The following is a 13,922-nucleotide window of genomic DNA, read 5'->3' as shown; positions in this document are numbered from 1 at the left end:
AGAGCTGTCACAACACAAACGCCTCACTTGCGCTCCAACCTACACAACTAATGCCTTGCACTGGTTGCAGTATAGTCATGGGACGTTTGCATCTACCAGTCAGACTTTTTTTTGACTTATTAAACCAAAGTCCTCTGATACTTTAATGATACAAGTGATGACAACTGCCGTGCTCCCAAGCAAGGCAGAGCTACAGATGCTCCTGCTGAGACTTCCTAGTGACATAAAGCACAATGAGCACAGACCAACCTCTTGGAAGATGAGGGCTCATTACCCTCCCTTTCCCTTCAACCTTTGGAGCAATTCTAAGTTCAGCTACAGAAAGGTTAGGTGGGTGTGAAAGGTGAAGAGCACTTTCACTTCTCTTCAGAAAAGATTGTGGGTTTAAAAAAAGATGGTTTCATTAGCTGGGAGTGGCTTTTTCCTCACACCATGCAGATGTAATCTTCCTTACCCTCCACAGAAGACAGCTAGGCACAATCAAAGTTCAAAAGTTGCTGGATAATCAGCCTTATGCTTTCATTTGTCAAGAGGAGCAACTCCAACAGATTTCTTAGCTCTACTACTCCGACGCAGCCATGTCAACTGCAAGCCAATTATCCCGGAGTGAGAGAGAAGAGTTTGGTCCCAAATGTATTTTATATGACAACACACATCTCTCACATTTGCAGTGGTCTGGAATAAAATAGTTGAGTTGCATGGGACCTTCAAGATCACCTAGCCTGACTGCCTGACCATTTCAGGGCTAACCGTAAGTTAAAGCATATTATTGAGGGCGTTGTTCAGACGCCTCCTGAACACTGACAGGCATGGGGCATCAACCACCTCTCTATGAAGCCTGTTGCAGTGTTTGACCACCCTCGGTACAGAAATGTTTCCTAAAGCCCAGTCTGAACCTCCCTTGGCTCAGCTCTGTGCCGATCCCACACATCATGCCATCGGTGATCAGGGAGCAAAGCCCGACACCTTCCTCTGTGCCTCCTTTCCTCAGGGAGCTGCAGGGAGCAGCGATGCCACCCCTTGGCCTCCTTCTGTCCAGACTGGACAACCCAGTGAACTCAGCCTCCCCACCCTTTTGACAGCTTTTTGCCCTCCTCTGGACACTTTCAAGTACCTTAACATCCTTTTTATATCGTGGAGCCCAGAACTGTGCACAATATTGCTGGTGAGGCCGCACCAATGCTAAATATAGCAGAAGAATCACCTCTTTTCACCTCATTTTGGTTATGCTGTGTATAACGCATCCCAAAATGCAGTTTGCTCTCTTGGCTACCAGGGCACACTGCTGGCTCACATTGAGCCTGCTGTGACCAGCACCAGATCCCTTTCTGCAGGATGCTCTACTGCTACTCGCCTCCCTGTCTGTACCTGTGTCTGGCACTACTCCATCCCAGGTGCAGAACCCTGCACTTACCCTTGTTGAATTGCATGCCATAGGCGACTGCCCAAGGCTCCAACATATCCAGATCTCTCTGCAAGGCCTCTCATCACTCCAGACAGTTAACAACACCTTCCAGTTTAGTATCAGCAGCGAACCTGCTGAGGATGCACTTCCCTCCAGCATCCAGATCACTGATAACAATGTTGAACAGTGCTGGCTCTGGCAGTGAGCCCTGGGGAACCCCACCAGTGACTGACCACCAGCCAGATGCAGCTCCATTTATTCTGACCCTTTGAGCTCTGCCTTTAGGCTAGTTCATTACCCGGTGTAGCATGCACCTGTTCAGCTCACAGTTGGACAACTTTCCCAGAAAGATTCTGTGAGGAACAGTATCAAAGGCCTTAAAAAAATACAGAAAGATCACATCTACCACCATCCCTTCATCCACTAAGTGGGTGGCCTTACCATACCATTGTATGAAATTACTATGACAGTGTAAACACTGCTCGGCAACAACTGGAACATCAGTGTGTTATCAACGTTATTCCCATCCTAAATCCGCAATGCAGCACCATACCAGCCAGCAGAAGAAAATTAACTATCCTAACTGAAACCAGGACAGTGGCACAATGGGATTGCCTCGTCCTGTGCTTTTAAAAGGTGGTTCTTAAAAAATGACCAGCTATCATGGACCCCTAAACCTTCTCAAGCAGATTCTCGGCAGAAACTGCTAACTAGCTCCCTAAGTAGCTTAAAGTTTGCTCTCTTGAAGCCCAGGGTTGCAACTCTGCTGACCTTTTTTGTCATTGCACCAAAAATTTTGAACTCAGCTATTTTGTGACAGGGGAAAATCCAACCACTTTAACTCAAATTCACTGAATTAAAGAGAGAACTGTTCCAGCAGAGAGTCTGATGTTCTATTTCTGGTGCCATTTCAGAAACTCTTTAGAGAAAAACAATGGTTTTACATGATAGCTATGTGGAATCACTTTTCAGAGTTACATCAGCCTCTAGCTATTTGTTCCTTACTTCCCAAAAGCACATCATAGTATCAAAGAAAAAAAGCCTTGTCAGTTTATTTTTATTTTGCACAGTAATGCAATTCTTCACATTTAAAGCCTAACGCTTTTCCTAAGCAAAATAAAAGGAACGACATAATGTATTTACTATGACATTACTAAGTATTATCTTAATGTCTCACTTATGATGTAAAACTAATGTCTCTGTCAAGTGAACAATACATTGATTTGCGTCTTCTTTGAGTAGTACCAGTTAGAAATCTAAAGGAAAACTACTAGAAATTTGCTTTCTAATTATTTTGCCATCACTCCATCCTTCCACATCTCAATCAGGATGAGTTACCTTTGTACAAACATCTCTATTTTGTCTCTTCTTGCAAAGGATGTAGAACAATAGCAAGATATAGGAGGAATGTCAGCGATGGGACTGAATCTTTATGCAGCTTTAAAGACCAGCACATTGCTTATAGGAATGATTCAACCCAATGGTGTTTTTTTGTTTGTTTGTTTTGCTTTTTTATTTTTTAGAAGCCCTGAATCTTCACACACTTTAGTAAGAAATAAAAATAAATATAAAAATAGACAAAGAATTCTGAAACATACAACTACATTGAGCTCTGGCAATGTTGCTGGAACTGTTGGAAAAGCACTCTTCACTAATCTGTTTATTACAGGCCTCCATCCAAAACGCAGCACCAGTCATCTGTTGTCATCTGGTGTTTATCTTTCACCAGGTTCAGGCTCTAATCTAGGCTCTCTCTCCAGCTGCTACTCAAGGGCCACTTTCAGAACAGAGGGACAAAGAGTCTAAGAGATGACTAAGTACATCAGAACCCAACTCCCAGTCAGCCCAGTTACTCCTGTGCTGGAAAGCTTCCCTGCTGGTTTCAGGAATTCTAGTCCTTAGCAATGTATTAGATGTATTCAAAGGAAGCTTTCTCCATAGAATATGATACCAATTGTCTTATGCCATATGGAAATTTATCCTTAACTTTATTATCCTAACAGCAGAAAGGTTTTGGCGGTGGTTTCTTTTGTTTGTTTTTAACTGCTCACATAAACATACAACCTTTTTATGAATTTTCTTAAGCTTTTGGCCTCAGCGCTATTTCCATGGTAATAGGTTCCACAGAACTGTATATTGCATAAAAAGCATATTTCCTTTTCTCACTTCCAAATTGGCTGTCTTAACTTTTGAATTCCTGTGTTCATGAACTATGAAATAAAGGACAAGCTGACCATTTTACTCTGATTCTGTGCCACCTTATTTACAGTGTGGGAGACAAAGGGAGAACTTTATTTCAATGCATTAATTTGTCATCTCCCTCTCTCTATCTCATCTCCGCATCATTTTTCCTCACTGTTCAGCCATCTCTCAATTTATTCTTTTGTTCAATGATGCAAGCAATTAGCACAGCTATTATTTCAGAAAAGAAACTAGTCTCACACTTGGACAAAATTCTTAAGCAACAGAGCAGGGGAGGAAAGCAAGGCTACAAATCCTCACTAATTGTGATCTTCTGGCTTTCACTAATTTACAGGATTAACTCACTCCTGTAATAGTCCACAGATTTCTTCCTCACATCACAGCTGAGTCATGGGGTTTTCATACTCATAGGATAAGCCTACTTAGCTCTTTTCAGTCCATGGGATACCCTTTACCTCCTTCTTCCCTTGGTCACCCTGGTATCATGAAGGGGGAAAGTAATGATTTTAAGGTCATTAAGCCATGCATAAAAATGCCGTAAGAGATCAAATCACACCAAGGTAATGCAAAAAAAAAAAAAAAAAAAAGAACCTCCTGCTTTAGTTAGCACAGACTTCAGTTTTCCCTCTTGATGGTTTTAGAAAATCCATATACAGCTGGGCTGTTAGTTGAGGAGGTAGACAGGAGGAATAAAATACAAATAGCCAACTCCTGTAATATACAAACTGAATGATCAAACAATCATGGCAAAACGTCAGCTCATGACATACAGTGACTTCAGTAGGGTCATATCTAATTACTAGTAATGTGGTTTAAAAAGGCTTTTAGAGGAAAGCTACTTCAGAGATAACAACTAATGCATGAGGAACAAGGGCAACAGAGATAATTAAGTGGGGATATTAATTTTAGTGCCATTGAATTTGTTTGACAATCTGCTCTTTGGTCCAGTCAAACAAACTTTGGAAATAAAATTCCTGCACTTTCAGTCTACAGTCTCACTATGAGTTACTTTGGTCAAAGAATTAAAAAAAAAAAAAAAAATCAGCGCAAGAGTTTGCATGCATTTGTTCAACATCATCACTTATGAGGTTGTAGTAACAAGAACAAAGTTTTCTATGTTGTTCTGGAAGCCACCATACTCAAATGAAGATCTCATGCATTTCATGACTGAATGCAAGCCATCCAAAATATTCTGGGCCAAAACCTAACTGCACATGGGCAAAATACCTCCTGCATTACAGATCTTGTATGGAATTGAGTGTGGTCACATAAGAACATGGTACTAGAAGGGCCAGTACACAAATTTCCTTTTCATTTATTGCTAAAATGCTTTGACAAAATAGGTCTGGCTCTAAGAAGTATGGAATAAATATAGAAAACGCCTGTTAATCTACAGATGGAGCAAGTAACATGATTTCTGTACCTTGCATCATATGCTTCAAAAGCTACTTAAATTATCCTGGCACTGCTGTAGCAATCATTAACATTTTAGCTTTATCCTGCTGAACACTTTAAGAAGTGACAGCAGAAGCAAGTGGAAGAGAAATAAATTAGACAGTAGACACTTAGAAAATAAGGTTGGAATCAAAATCCTGGATGAGGATACCCCACACACAGGCTTTGGCTCTGTATCTGAACTCTCCATCTTGTGCCCAACTCTAATCACTACCAGTTTCTTTCTAAAAGGCTGTGCCTGAAAGAACTGATGTGTTATGAGACAGCCGTGACCTAAGTAAACTCCAAACAAATCATTCATCACTGCAAAACTCCAGAACAAGCTGGTTCTTTCTCAGAGAACAGTGTTCTTCTAAACATGTATTATACATAAAGAGGAAACAGAAAGCACATACTGTAGGCTTTCATCAATTGTACACAAAGCCTTTGATAACTCTCTGAATAGGCTTGAGATCATTATGCCCAGGGCCAAGTAATGCTCTGCAGTTTAAGATCTCATTTTCCAAACTTTTGGTCAAAAGGGTCTTTTTAAGTGCAGCAGAGAAAGGAACACTTTTTCCTTGAATATCATGATCACTCAAATCCTTACATGTATCATCTTTTCTACACCTAATTCAAACTTCACAATCTCAAGGTCTGAAGCAGGAGGTACTCACCCTATCCACATCAACAGCCAGGTTTTCTCCTCCCTATTCTTCCCTTTCACAGCCCACATTATTCCTGGAGGAACTGGCCTTTCCCAGTTCTCTGCTTTTTCTCTTACCTTTCTGTCACTCGGATCTGCAAACCATGCTGTGTTAATCTTGTTTTGTTTTTAAACAACCTACTTAAAATTTAGATACACTAAAAGATTCTTTTGCAGATTCAGGAAGTTAACCAGAGGTGGTCCATGCACCAAGGAAATGCCCACCATTTTATGTTCAGCAGTTCATACCATCCTTTTGGTTTAGAGGCATACTAAAACAGGAGAACTATGCTGATCATTTAGGAACAACTACTCCTAATAGTGGTGAATTTTACTCCAAAGTGTTTTACTGTAACCACCTTAATCCAGTCGCCTATTTTCCACTCATTTCCCTTTGAAAGCTAACCCTACATCAGCCTGAACTACTACGGACTCAAATCTATCTCATGCTCATTAATGTGGTGGTTTTGTTTCAGATATTTTAGCAGCTTTGGATAGTAAGTACTAAAAACATTACGCATTTAATTTGGTATCACATTTTGTATAAACTTAGTAGAAGCAGTCATCTCATTAAGGTATTTGGACTTTGCAGCTCCTACAATAGCTCAACGATTTCTTGTTCTTTAAAAGCATTTTGTGACAACTGGTACGTAACATAGGTGTGCTGACACTGTGATATCCTGTAATTCACATTAACAGCTGCACATACAATTACAGGCCTTCCCAAGTAAAAACCTGACCAATTCCAAGGGTTTTCTCTGAGCAAGCAAGGACTGAAATTCCTTTGAGTGATAGAGAGATCAACAGAAGCCTTTACAAGTGTTAAAACACAGTCTGATCCCGAGGGCATGCATAAAAATGCTACCTGCTGGTGACTGAAAGAGCACAATTTTCAGACTCTATTCAATTCTACTGAATTTCAGCTGGTATTCTCCAATATGTAATCATCAGAAAGGGATCACAATTACCCTCTTCAAGTAAGCATTTCAGCATTCCCGTGTTCATACGAGGGTCTTAATGGGCCATACGTTTTGAGATTAATCAGTTCCCTTTCCCTGCCTCTGATTCCTTGTCTCACAAGAGGGCTGCTTACCAGCAAAATTTGATTCATCTCCTTACAGAAAACAGCATCAGCTGTTCATTTGTGAGCCAAGCCTAGGGAAGATCACAGGGTTTTGGAACCAGATCTTTGTTTCTGTCTACTCAAAGAGTGGCTAAACACAGAATGATATAAAACAGGGATGGTGAGGACAGATGGGGTCACGTACTCCATCTCCTAATCTCCAGGTAGGGACAATTTTGTCTAAGCACTACTTAGCAGATAATTCTCTGACTTACTCTTTGGAGGTTCCATCGGTGAGTTCCCATAATGCCTCCACGAAATTTATTTGAACTGTCTGTATCAGTAGAGAGGTTCTTTTATGTCTAACATACAACTCCAGTTAAAGACATCATTACTTCTATTTTTTCTGGCTGTAGACATATACTAAATTACTAAATTTGGTAGTATATAAATTTGCATTTGTTTTACTTACTCCTGATACCAACTGCTTTTTCTGCAGAACTGTTTGAATAGTAGGGTGTTATTTAAGACTTGCCCTACACTATTGCAGCAGCTGAGCCCTACAATATCACAACACTTTTTGTTTATTTCAGCAGAACTCAAATAAAAGCTGTAATTCATTCCCCACAACAAGGTGCTATTGAAGGCAGTCTGGAGGGGAAGATCCTAAGAAGGCATCAATATCCTAGAAATTACAATAGCAGGAATATTTTTTAGTGTCTAAAATTACCATGAGTCTATTCTGAGCTATGGTGTGTCTCTTCCAGAATAATGTGGTGGTTTTTTTTTTTTTTTTTTGGTGATACTTCAGTAAGAAAATACAGTCACACTTCAAGGTACTCTACCATTGCTGTCAAGTTATCTAAGAGTGTCTAACAAAAGCTAATTTACAGTGGGAGGGGTCTAAAAACAGGCGCCATTAAGTCTAGAGTGATGAGACTGACATCAGTCTGACATCAGTCTGACAAAGTTATAATGTAGAAGGGTACTATAACTCTGTGTGAAGTACAAGGTTTCCATCCCAAGGAATTCTTTTACTTCTTTCCTATTCCTCTAAGCTAATACACAGTGAGGCTTCTATTCTTAATCTATTCTTAAGGGAAGGAAAGAAAAATTAATTAATAGACGTCTGCAAGCAAGTAACTAGTGCCTGTTTCTTTTTTTTCCCCAAAATCATGAAAATCAGAGTTCTAATTAAGATGGGATAACAGATTCATCTTCCGAATGCTCTTCCCCAGCAGGGTTTTGTAACTCTAACAGTAAGCACATAATGAAAATTATATGTATATGGGGTAGAGAGATCGAGAATGTTCTGAAAAATATACAGCAACATTGTTTTCTGTACATTAAAGCAGAAGAAGCAAAGCTTGCATCTCATCTCAAGTTGCAGAGATCACTAATCAAAGTTATTCTTCTTACTTGATTAATTTCCAGTCTGATACAGATACTACACAACCAAACACTAAAATCCTTTTAAAGTGCTTAAAGACAAAAGCTATCATCGTTATTCCCTGACTGGACAATTAACTGTGACCCTCTAAGTAAAGCGAGAATTTCAACATTTGAAGGTTGTAAAGAGACTACAAAACTTACTATCAGCAAACAGTTCATTACGGACCAGCATCTGTAGGATGGTAGGTTTTTTTTTGTGTGTGGTTTTTTGTTTGTTTGTTTTGCAGGAAGGGAGGTGTTGAATCTGTTAGCAGATTCCAGCCACTACCTTTCCTATTTCCAGGTTAGCAAAAGGAGAGGAAAATGGCAGGGAACAGCAGTCCTTATGGTAACTGCAGCTGAACAGGATCAGACTGGAAAGTTTTGAGTAATAGATTCTCCTTAGTGAATATTTTTAAGACAAAATGAACTGCCTAGGAACCATGAACATTATTAAAAAGTAAACAAAAGACATTTTCGTAAAAGATGAGCTAAACAATTGTGAAAGTAATGAGACTGAACCAATTTTCCTAATACAAATAATAATTCAGTTTTCTTAATATGCGTTCTTTGTTTAGTTCTTTTCTTACATCAAATGCTTTTGTCTTAGATCAAACTATCATCACATAGTGATCTGCCCAAATGTGACTCAGGTTCACTAGAGGATAGATCCACAACAAAACAGTCACATATTTTCCAGATAAAATAACTGTAATTCACTTCTAGTTTTACCAACTCTTCTTTGGTGCATGGCTATATCTTACTGCTTATGAATAACATTGTGGGTTGTGTGTTTGTTTTTTTTTTTCTGGCTATAATACCAGTCACTCATACCAAAAAATGTTAAATATTAATGTAGGGATGTATCTTGCAATCTGTTCATAACTTAGTAGAAAGACCAACTTCCAAAGATTCATGTGCCTAAGGAAGCCAATAGGGATAGATGGGAGAATTCAAAAAGAATAGGCTTGTATTGCAATATGCAAGAGCTTGGGCACTCTAAAAATCTCACTACCTGCAAAAGCAAGTGCTTTCGAAAGCCTGCCTTCTCCTTCTGCACAAGTTAATGCGAATGGGTTCTACAGCTACCTATGAGTGTGTACGGTTACCAAAAGTCAGCCCTCCAAAAAGGAGGAAAAAAACTACTGAAAGTATATGGAAATAAGCCCCAAACTGCTCAACTCTGGAGATTACTGATCCTTCTGAATCCATGAGAATTAATACAAATCAGAACACTAAGAATCAGTTTAATGTGCAGAAGGACACCAGCACACACTAGCATCAATAGGAACCTGTAACTTCGGGCACATCAACACAGCTGGTGGCTGCTCAACAAGGACTATAGGATCATATACGCCCCAATGAACCAAAAGACCCTCTGGAAACTTCACAAATACCCAGCCAAAATTTATTGGTACATCAGTGCTGTTTTCCACTTGTGAATAGACAAATGTGGTTGACCTCCCAGTTGTTGCTCTAACCAAGTATTATGAGGGAGTGAATGAGTTTGTGTGAACTGTATGAAGGAATAAATGGACAATGTGGCTAATTATCAGCTAGTAACAACAGCTTGGTTCTATTATTAATAACAGCTGCATTAATAAAAGGTGTTTTTATTAACACCGGTTGTGATCTGTGTCTTCCCCCCAACTCAATTCCCTACCAAGGAAAAGAGAATTTGTAGCACTCCTTTTTTCTGGTCCTCACTATGTGATTGGCTCTACTTCTCCCCAACAGGAACAAGCAGTGTCCGCATGCCCCTGCAAGCTTGGATGAGGGGGAAAAAAAAAGGCAGGGGAGGGGGGAAAGAAAAAAGAAAGGAACGCATTTTATTATCTTAAATTACTTACTTGGTAGGGGTATAGAGTAACACCATTTGTTCTTGACAAAGACCAGGTGCCGTCAAGGTACTGATGAGCCTGGATAGCCACAGAATTAAGAACGTTACCATTGCTGGGGCTGGTGGCCATTTGAAAGCTGACCTTGGCTTGGTGTCCAGGAGAGCCATTTTTCTTCTCCACCCCATTGACAATTCCTAGACTGTTGGGTTTTCCACTGTGTTTGTTGGTGACAAAGCCTGTATAATTAGACGTAGCATAAGGAGCAGGCATGTATGCCCAGTCCCTGGGCTGCAAGCTGCCCATGTGCCGGGAACCCACTAACGTGGGGATGTTGGAGAGGGGTGGGGGAGATCCTGGCGAGGCATCGTAATGTTCTGAGTTGGCAGCCTGCTCTAAGGTCAGCACCATCTGAATGGCCTCTTGCTTCAGCTGGTTCAGGTGTGTGGCACAAACATCGCATCTGTTGTCCTTCTCATTCCATGCCTTCCGAATGGTATTGGGAACTTGGAGCTTGTCATGAATCACTGAAGAGAAACACGGGTCCTAAAGAGCAAAGAGAGAAGGGAGAGGGGGACAGGAGAGAAATATTTAACCACTGTCACCACAGTGAAACATTATTACTGCTGATTGTGCATTTCAAAAGCCAATTTAGGAGATAAGCTTAGAATGCAAACAAAAGCCATTAGATACAGTCAACACATGCCAGCAGCAGAGTTAAACAAAAATGAGAAACTGGATCATGTAAGAAAGAAAAAAAATATTTTACTTTTACTGATAAATGACGAATGTTATAATTCCAATGCAAGCTTGAATGCATGGCAGGGAGAATGAATTAACCTGCTTCACACACACCACTGCACCTAATTTCTGACTTGAATGAAATCTACTTCTAGTTACACAGGTGAGATCAAGGGCAACTCCCCTAAAATCAATGGGCTTATAGCAAGGTTCGCTATCTACTCATCATTTGTAGCAAACAATTTTCTCCTTGGAAAGTGTATTTTTGAGACAAAACCGTGTATGATTTAAAACTGCCTACCTCATATCTTTACCTTTTAGGTAGAGTTTTCAATGGCAGTGGTGCTCTCTGTGGAGCCACCCCAATCTGACTACAATGCTGACCCAAACTGCACAACAAGTGCTTCAGCAAGTTGTGATTATGCAGTATTGTGTGGTCTTAGAAATGCAGAGCAATGATGTTTATTATGCAGAACAAACCATGACAACTACGTGATGGAAACTAACATTTCTAATGCACTCATCTGAGGTTCTCTCTTTACATGCAAAAAACAGGAGTTCTAGACTAGCAGTGCTGGAAGTGGTGGAGAATATGTATATATTCTGTGCATATATGTATATATATACATATATGATAAGATAGGTGAAGAAAAAGAGCTTTATACTCAAGTGACTGGTTATGGAAATTTCACACAATATTTTAGCACTTTTACAGGCCAGGCTTCCCCTCCTTAAGTTTTGGGGACTTATTGGTGGATTTTGTTCTAATTATTAAAAAGATTTACATGCAGTAGCATCAGAATCTATTTTTTCTTCTTTTTCTTTGAGACTTTATCAGCTTCAGCAGGAAAATGAAATCAAACTGGAAAAGTAGAAATAAAAAAAATCCAAAAATAGAGACCACCCTTATCAAGTAATTTGATCAGCCCCATGCCATCAAAGATGGACAGATTTCATGTCTTGATAGTTTAGCTGCACTGGGAAAAAATGAGTAGCGGGTATTGTATAAGGAGGGAGAAAATTCATCGGTAAAGGGTCACATTCATTATGATCCATCTTTATTATATACTCAAGCATTTTATTTTCACTGTTTAACTACCGTGAACAGCTCCTCAGCATGCAGTGATTAATTGATTCATAAATCATGGTGCCTCTTTATGCACAGCAGCAAAAGAGCAGTTCTAGCCCCAGAAGCCCAAGAGAGCCATATAAGCTGATGGGAAACAACAGGAGGCTGAGATGTGATCAAGCCTCAAACTGGTCATTTCTATTCCATGCACAAAGGGGGTCAGAGCATCAAAGTGTGTCAGGGAGGCAGGAACTGGATCCTGCATCAGCCCTCCCCCCTTAACCTTCAGGAAAATGGCTGATGGAAATCAGGGGGAAAAAACAGGAAGCAAAAGATGTCAAATCCTATTTTCCATCCAAGACCACAACTAGGTCAACAGATCACATCAGATACAGGCACCCCACCCATGATGCCAGGTACGCAGGGAGAGGACTCTACTGTTCCCCTAATGCACTAGACAAAGCCATCCATACAGCTGAAGTGAGGTGTGAGTCTTCTCTCCAGGCTGCTCAATGTCAGTCCAGGAAAAATCCTCGCCAGCTCTTCCTGCAGCTAGCTAATGCCACAAAGCTGGTGGTTGTTCTTTGAAAGTTAACTTCCCTTAGGCAACTGGGCTCGAACCCAGGTACTTATACACAGCATTCAGATCCAGCAGCAGTTTAACATGGAAATTCCTGGATACTATGATAAATATTCCAAGGAAATAAAGCCTTCTCTTAAAGTAAGCAAATGTCAGTATGATATAAATATTCAAGTAGCACACCAGCTTTAAGGAGTGCTGGACAGCAGTGAATTCAGCTTCATCTCAGTGTTAAAACAAACATCAGATCATTCTCTGATACAACAATAAACAGAGAGAGAGGAAGGAATACTGTTCCTCCTCGGGAGTAGAAAGGAATAAAACAGACACCACCTGAATTGATTACTGTTACAACTGGCCCTACTTATCTATCAGACTCCCCTCCGTGGATAGCTCAAAACTGGATCCAGGTCTAGGATATGAAACAAAATCCTACAGGATAGCGAATAAATTTGGAGAAACACAGGTTCCAGAAACGTTAGTCATAGTCTGTTCTCAACAGCAACAAAAAATGCTAGAGCCCATTTACTTTGTTATTCTGCACTGGGCAGCTACAGCGTAATTTCGCAGAAGAATTAGTGGACAGACTTGCAACACATCTAGGAGAAGGTCAAGGCTGGACAGTCACAGCACCCTTGTTTGAATAACAGGGCAATGCAGCTACATGACAGTAAGTTTCATTATTTCATCTGCAAGCAATCATCTGCACACATTTCCCTACAGAATGCCTATTAGTTCAATAAACAGGATCTTGTCCCATAGGTCTGTATGAAATAGTGACGGGCAAACCCCATGAATATGTGGTTTGTGTTAGCTGCACTGAGCAGCAGGAGTTGGAAAGGTTATGCTCACTACTAAAACCTGTGAGGTCTCAGAAACCCCATACACACTGTCATGAGAGCAGATTTGCTTGTGAAATCTGAGGTTGACACTGGAAATACCATTTATATTTTGGCACTCATTTCCAGGCCTGACAGAACAAAGTACAGTGACACTGAAATTGAAACAGAACTTTAAAAGTCACATAAGAGTTTGGTTTGAGTTCAGGGCAAAGGTTCATGATGGTTTCTCTTATTGCTCTAATGGTTCACCCATCTTTAGTATAAACAGCATTACTATAAACTCCTATTCCTAGAATAAACACATGAAGACGTGTAAGAGGTCTGAAAGCTTCAGGAGATCAGTCACAACATGGACCACAGCAAAAATGCACAAGGCAAGCACTGAACTAAACAGAGTACTGAACTGAACTTGTCTGTAAGGAGCATTTTCGCATTGAGTTTTCAAGCTCAAGTAAAGACCAATGCCAGCTATGCTTGGCTGTTCATCGTCTCTACTCTGGCCATCTATTAATTTATCCCTCCTCTTTGGTCCTGAATTATAAAGCCACGTTGGAAATACAGTAGAGTTAAGGAAGTTTTGCTTTTTAGAGCCATCATAGACAGGGATGCTG

The 13,922-nt window shown here is 40.3% G+C and overlaps 1 protein-coding gene across 1 annotated transcript in view; it reads right to left on the bottom strand.

The window, feature by feature from the left end:
* Positions 1 to 10,536, bottom strand: part of KIF26B (kinesin family member 26B) — a 202,497-nt gene extending 191,961 nt beyond the window's left edge. Inside the window, exon 1 of the mRNA XM_082757483.1 lies at positions 10,092 to 10,536. Within this exon, the coding sequence (XP_082613609.1) occupies positions 10,092 to 10,490 (399 nt within the window). The 5' untranslated portion in view covers positions 10,491 to 10,536. The remainder of the gene's footprint in view (positions 1 to 10,091) is intronic.
* Positions 10,537 to 13,922: the final 3,386 nt, after the last annotated feature.

The sequence above is a fragment of the Aythya marila genome (assembly GCF_965140915.1).
Source record: "Aythya marila genome assembly, chromosome: 3".
Lineage (NCBI taxonomy): Eukaryota > Metazoa > Chordata > Aves > Anseriformes > Anatidae > Aythya > Aythya marila.
The sequence above is the reverse complement of the archived record's forward strand: the minus strand, read 5'-3'. Positions and strand labels throughout refer to the sequence as shown.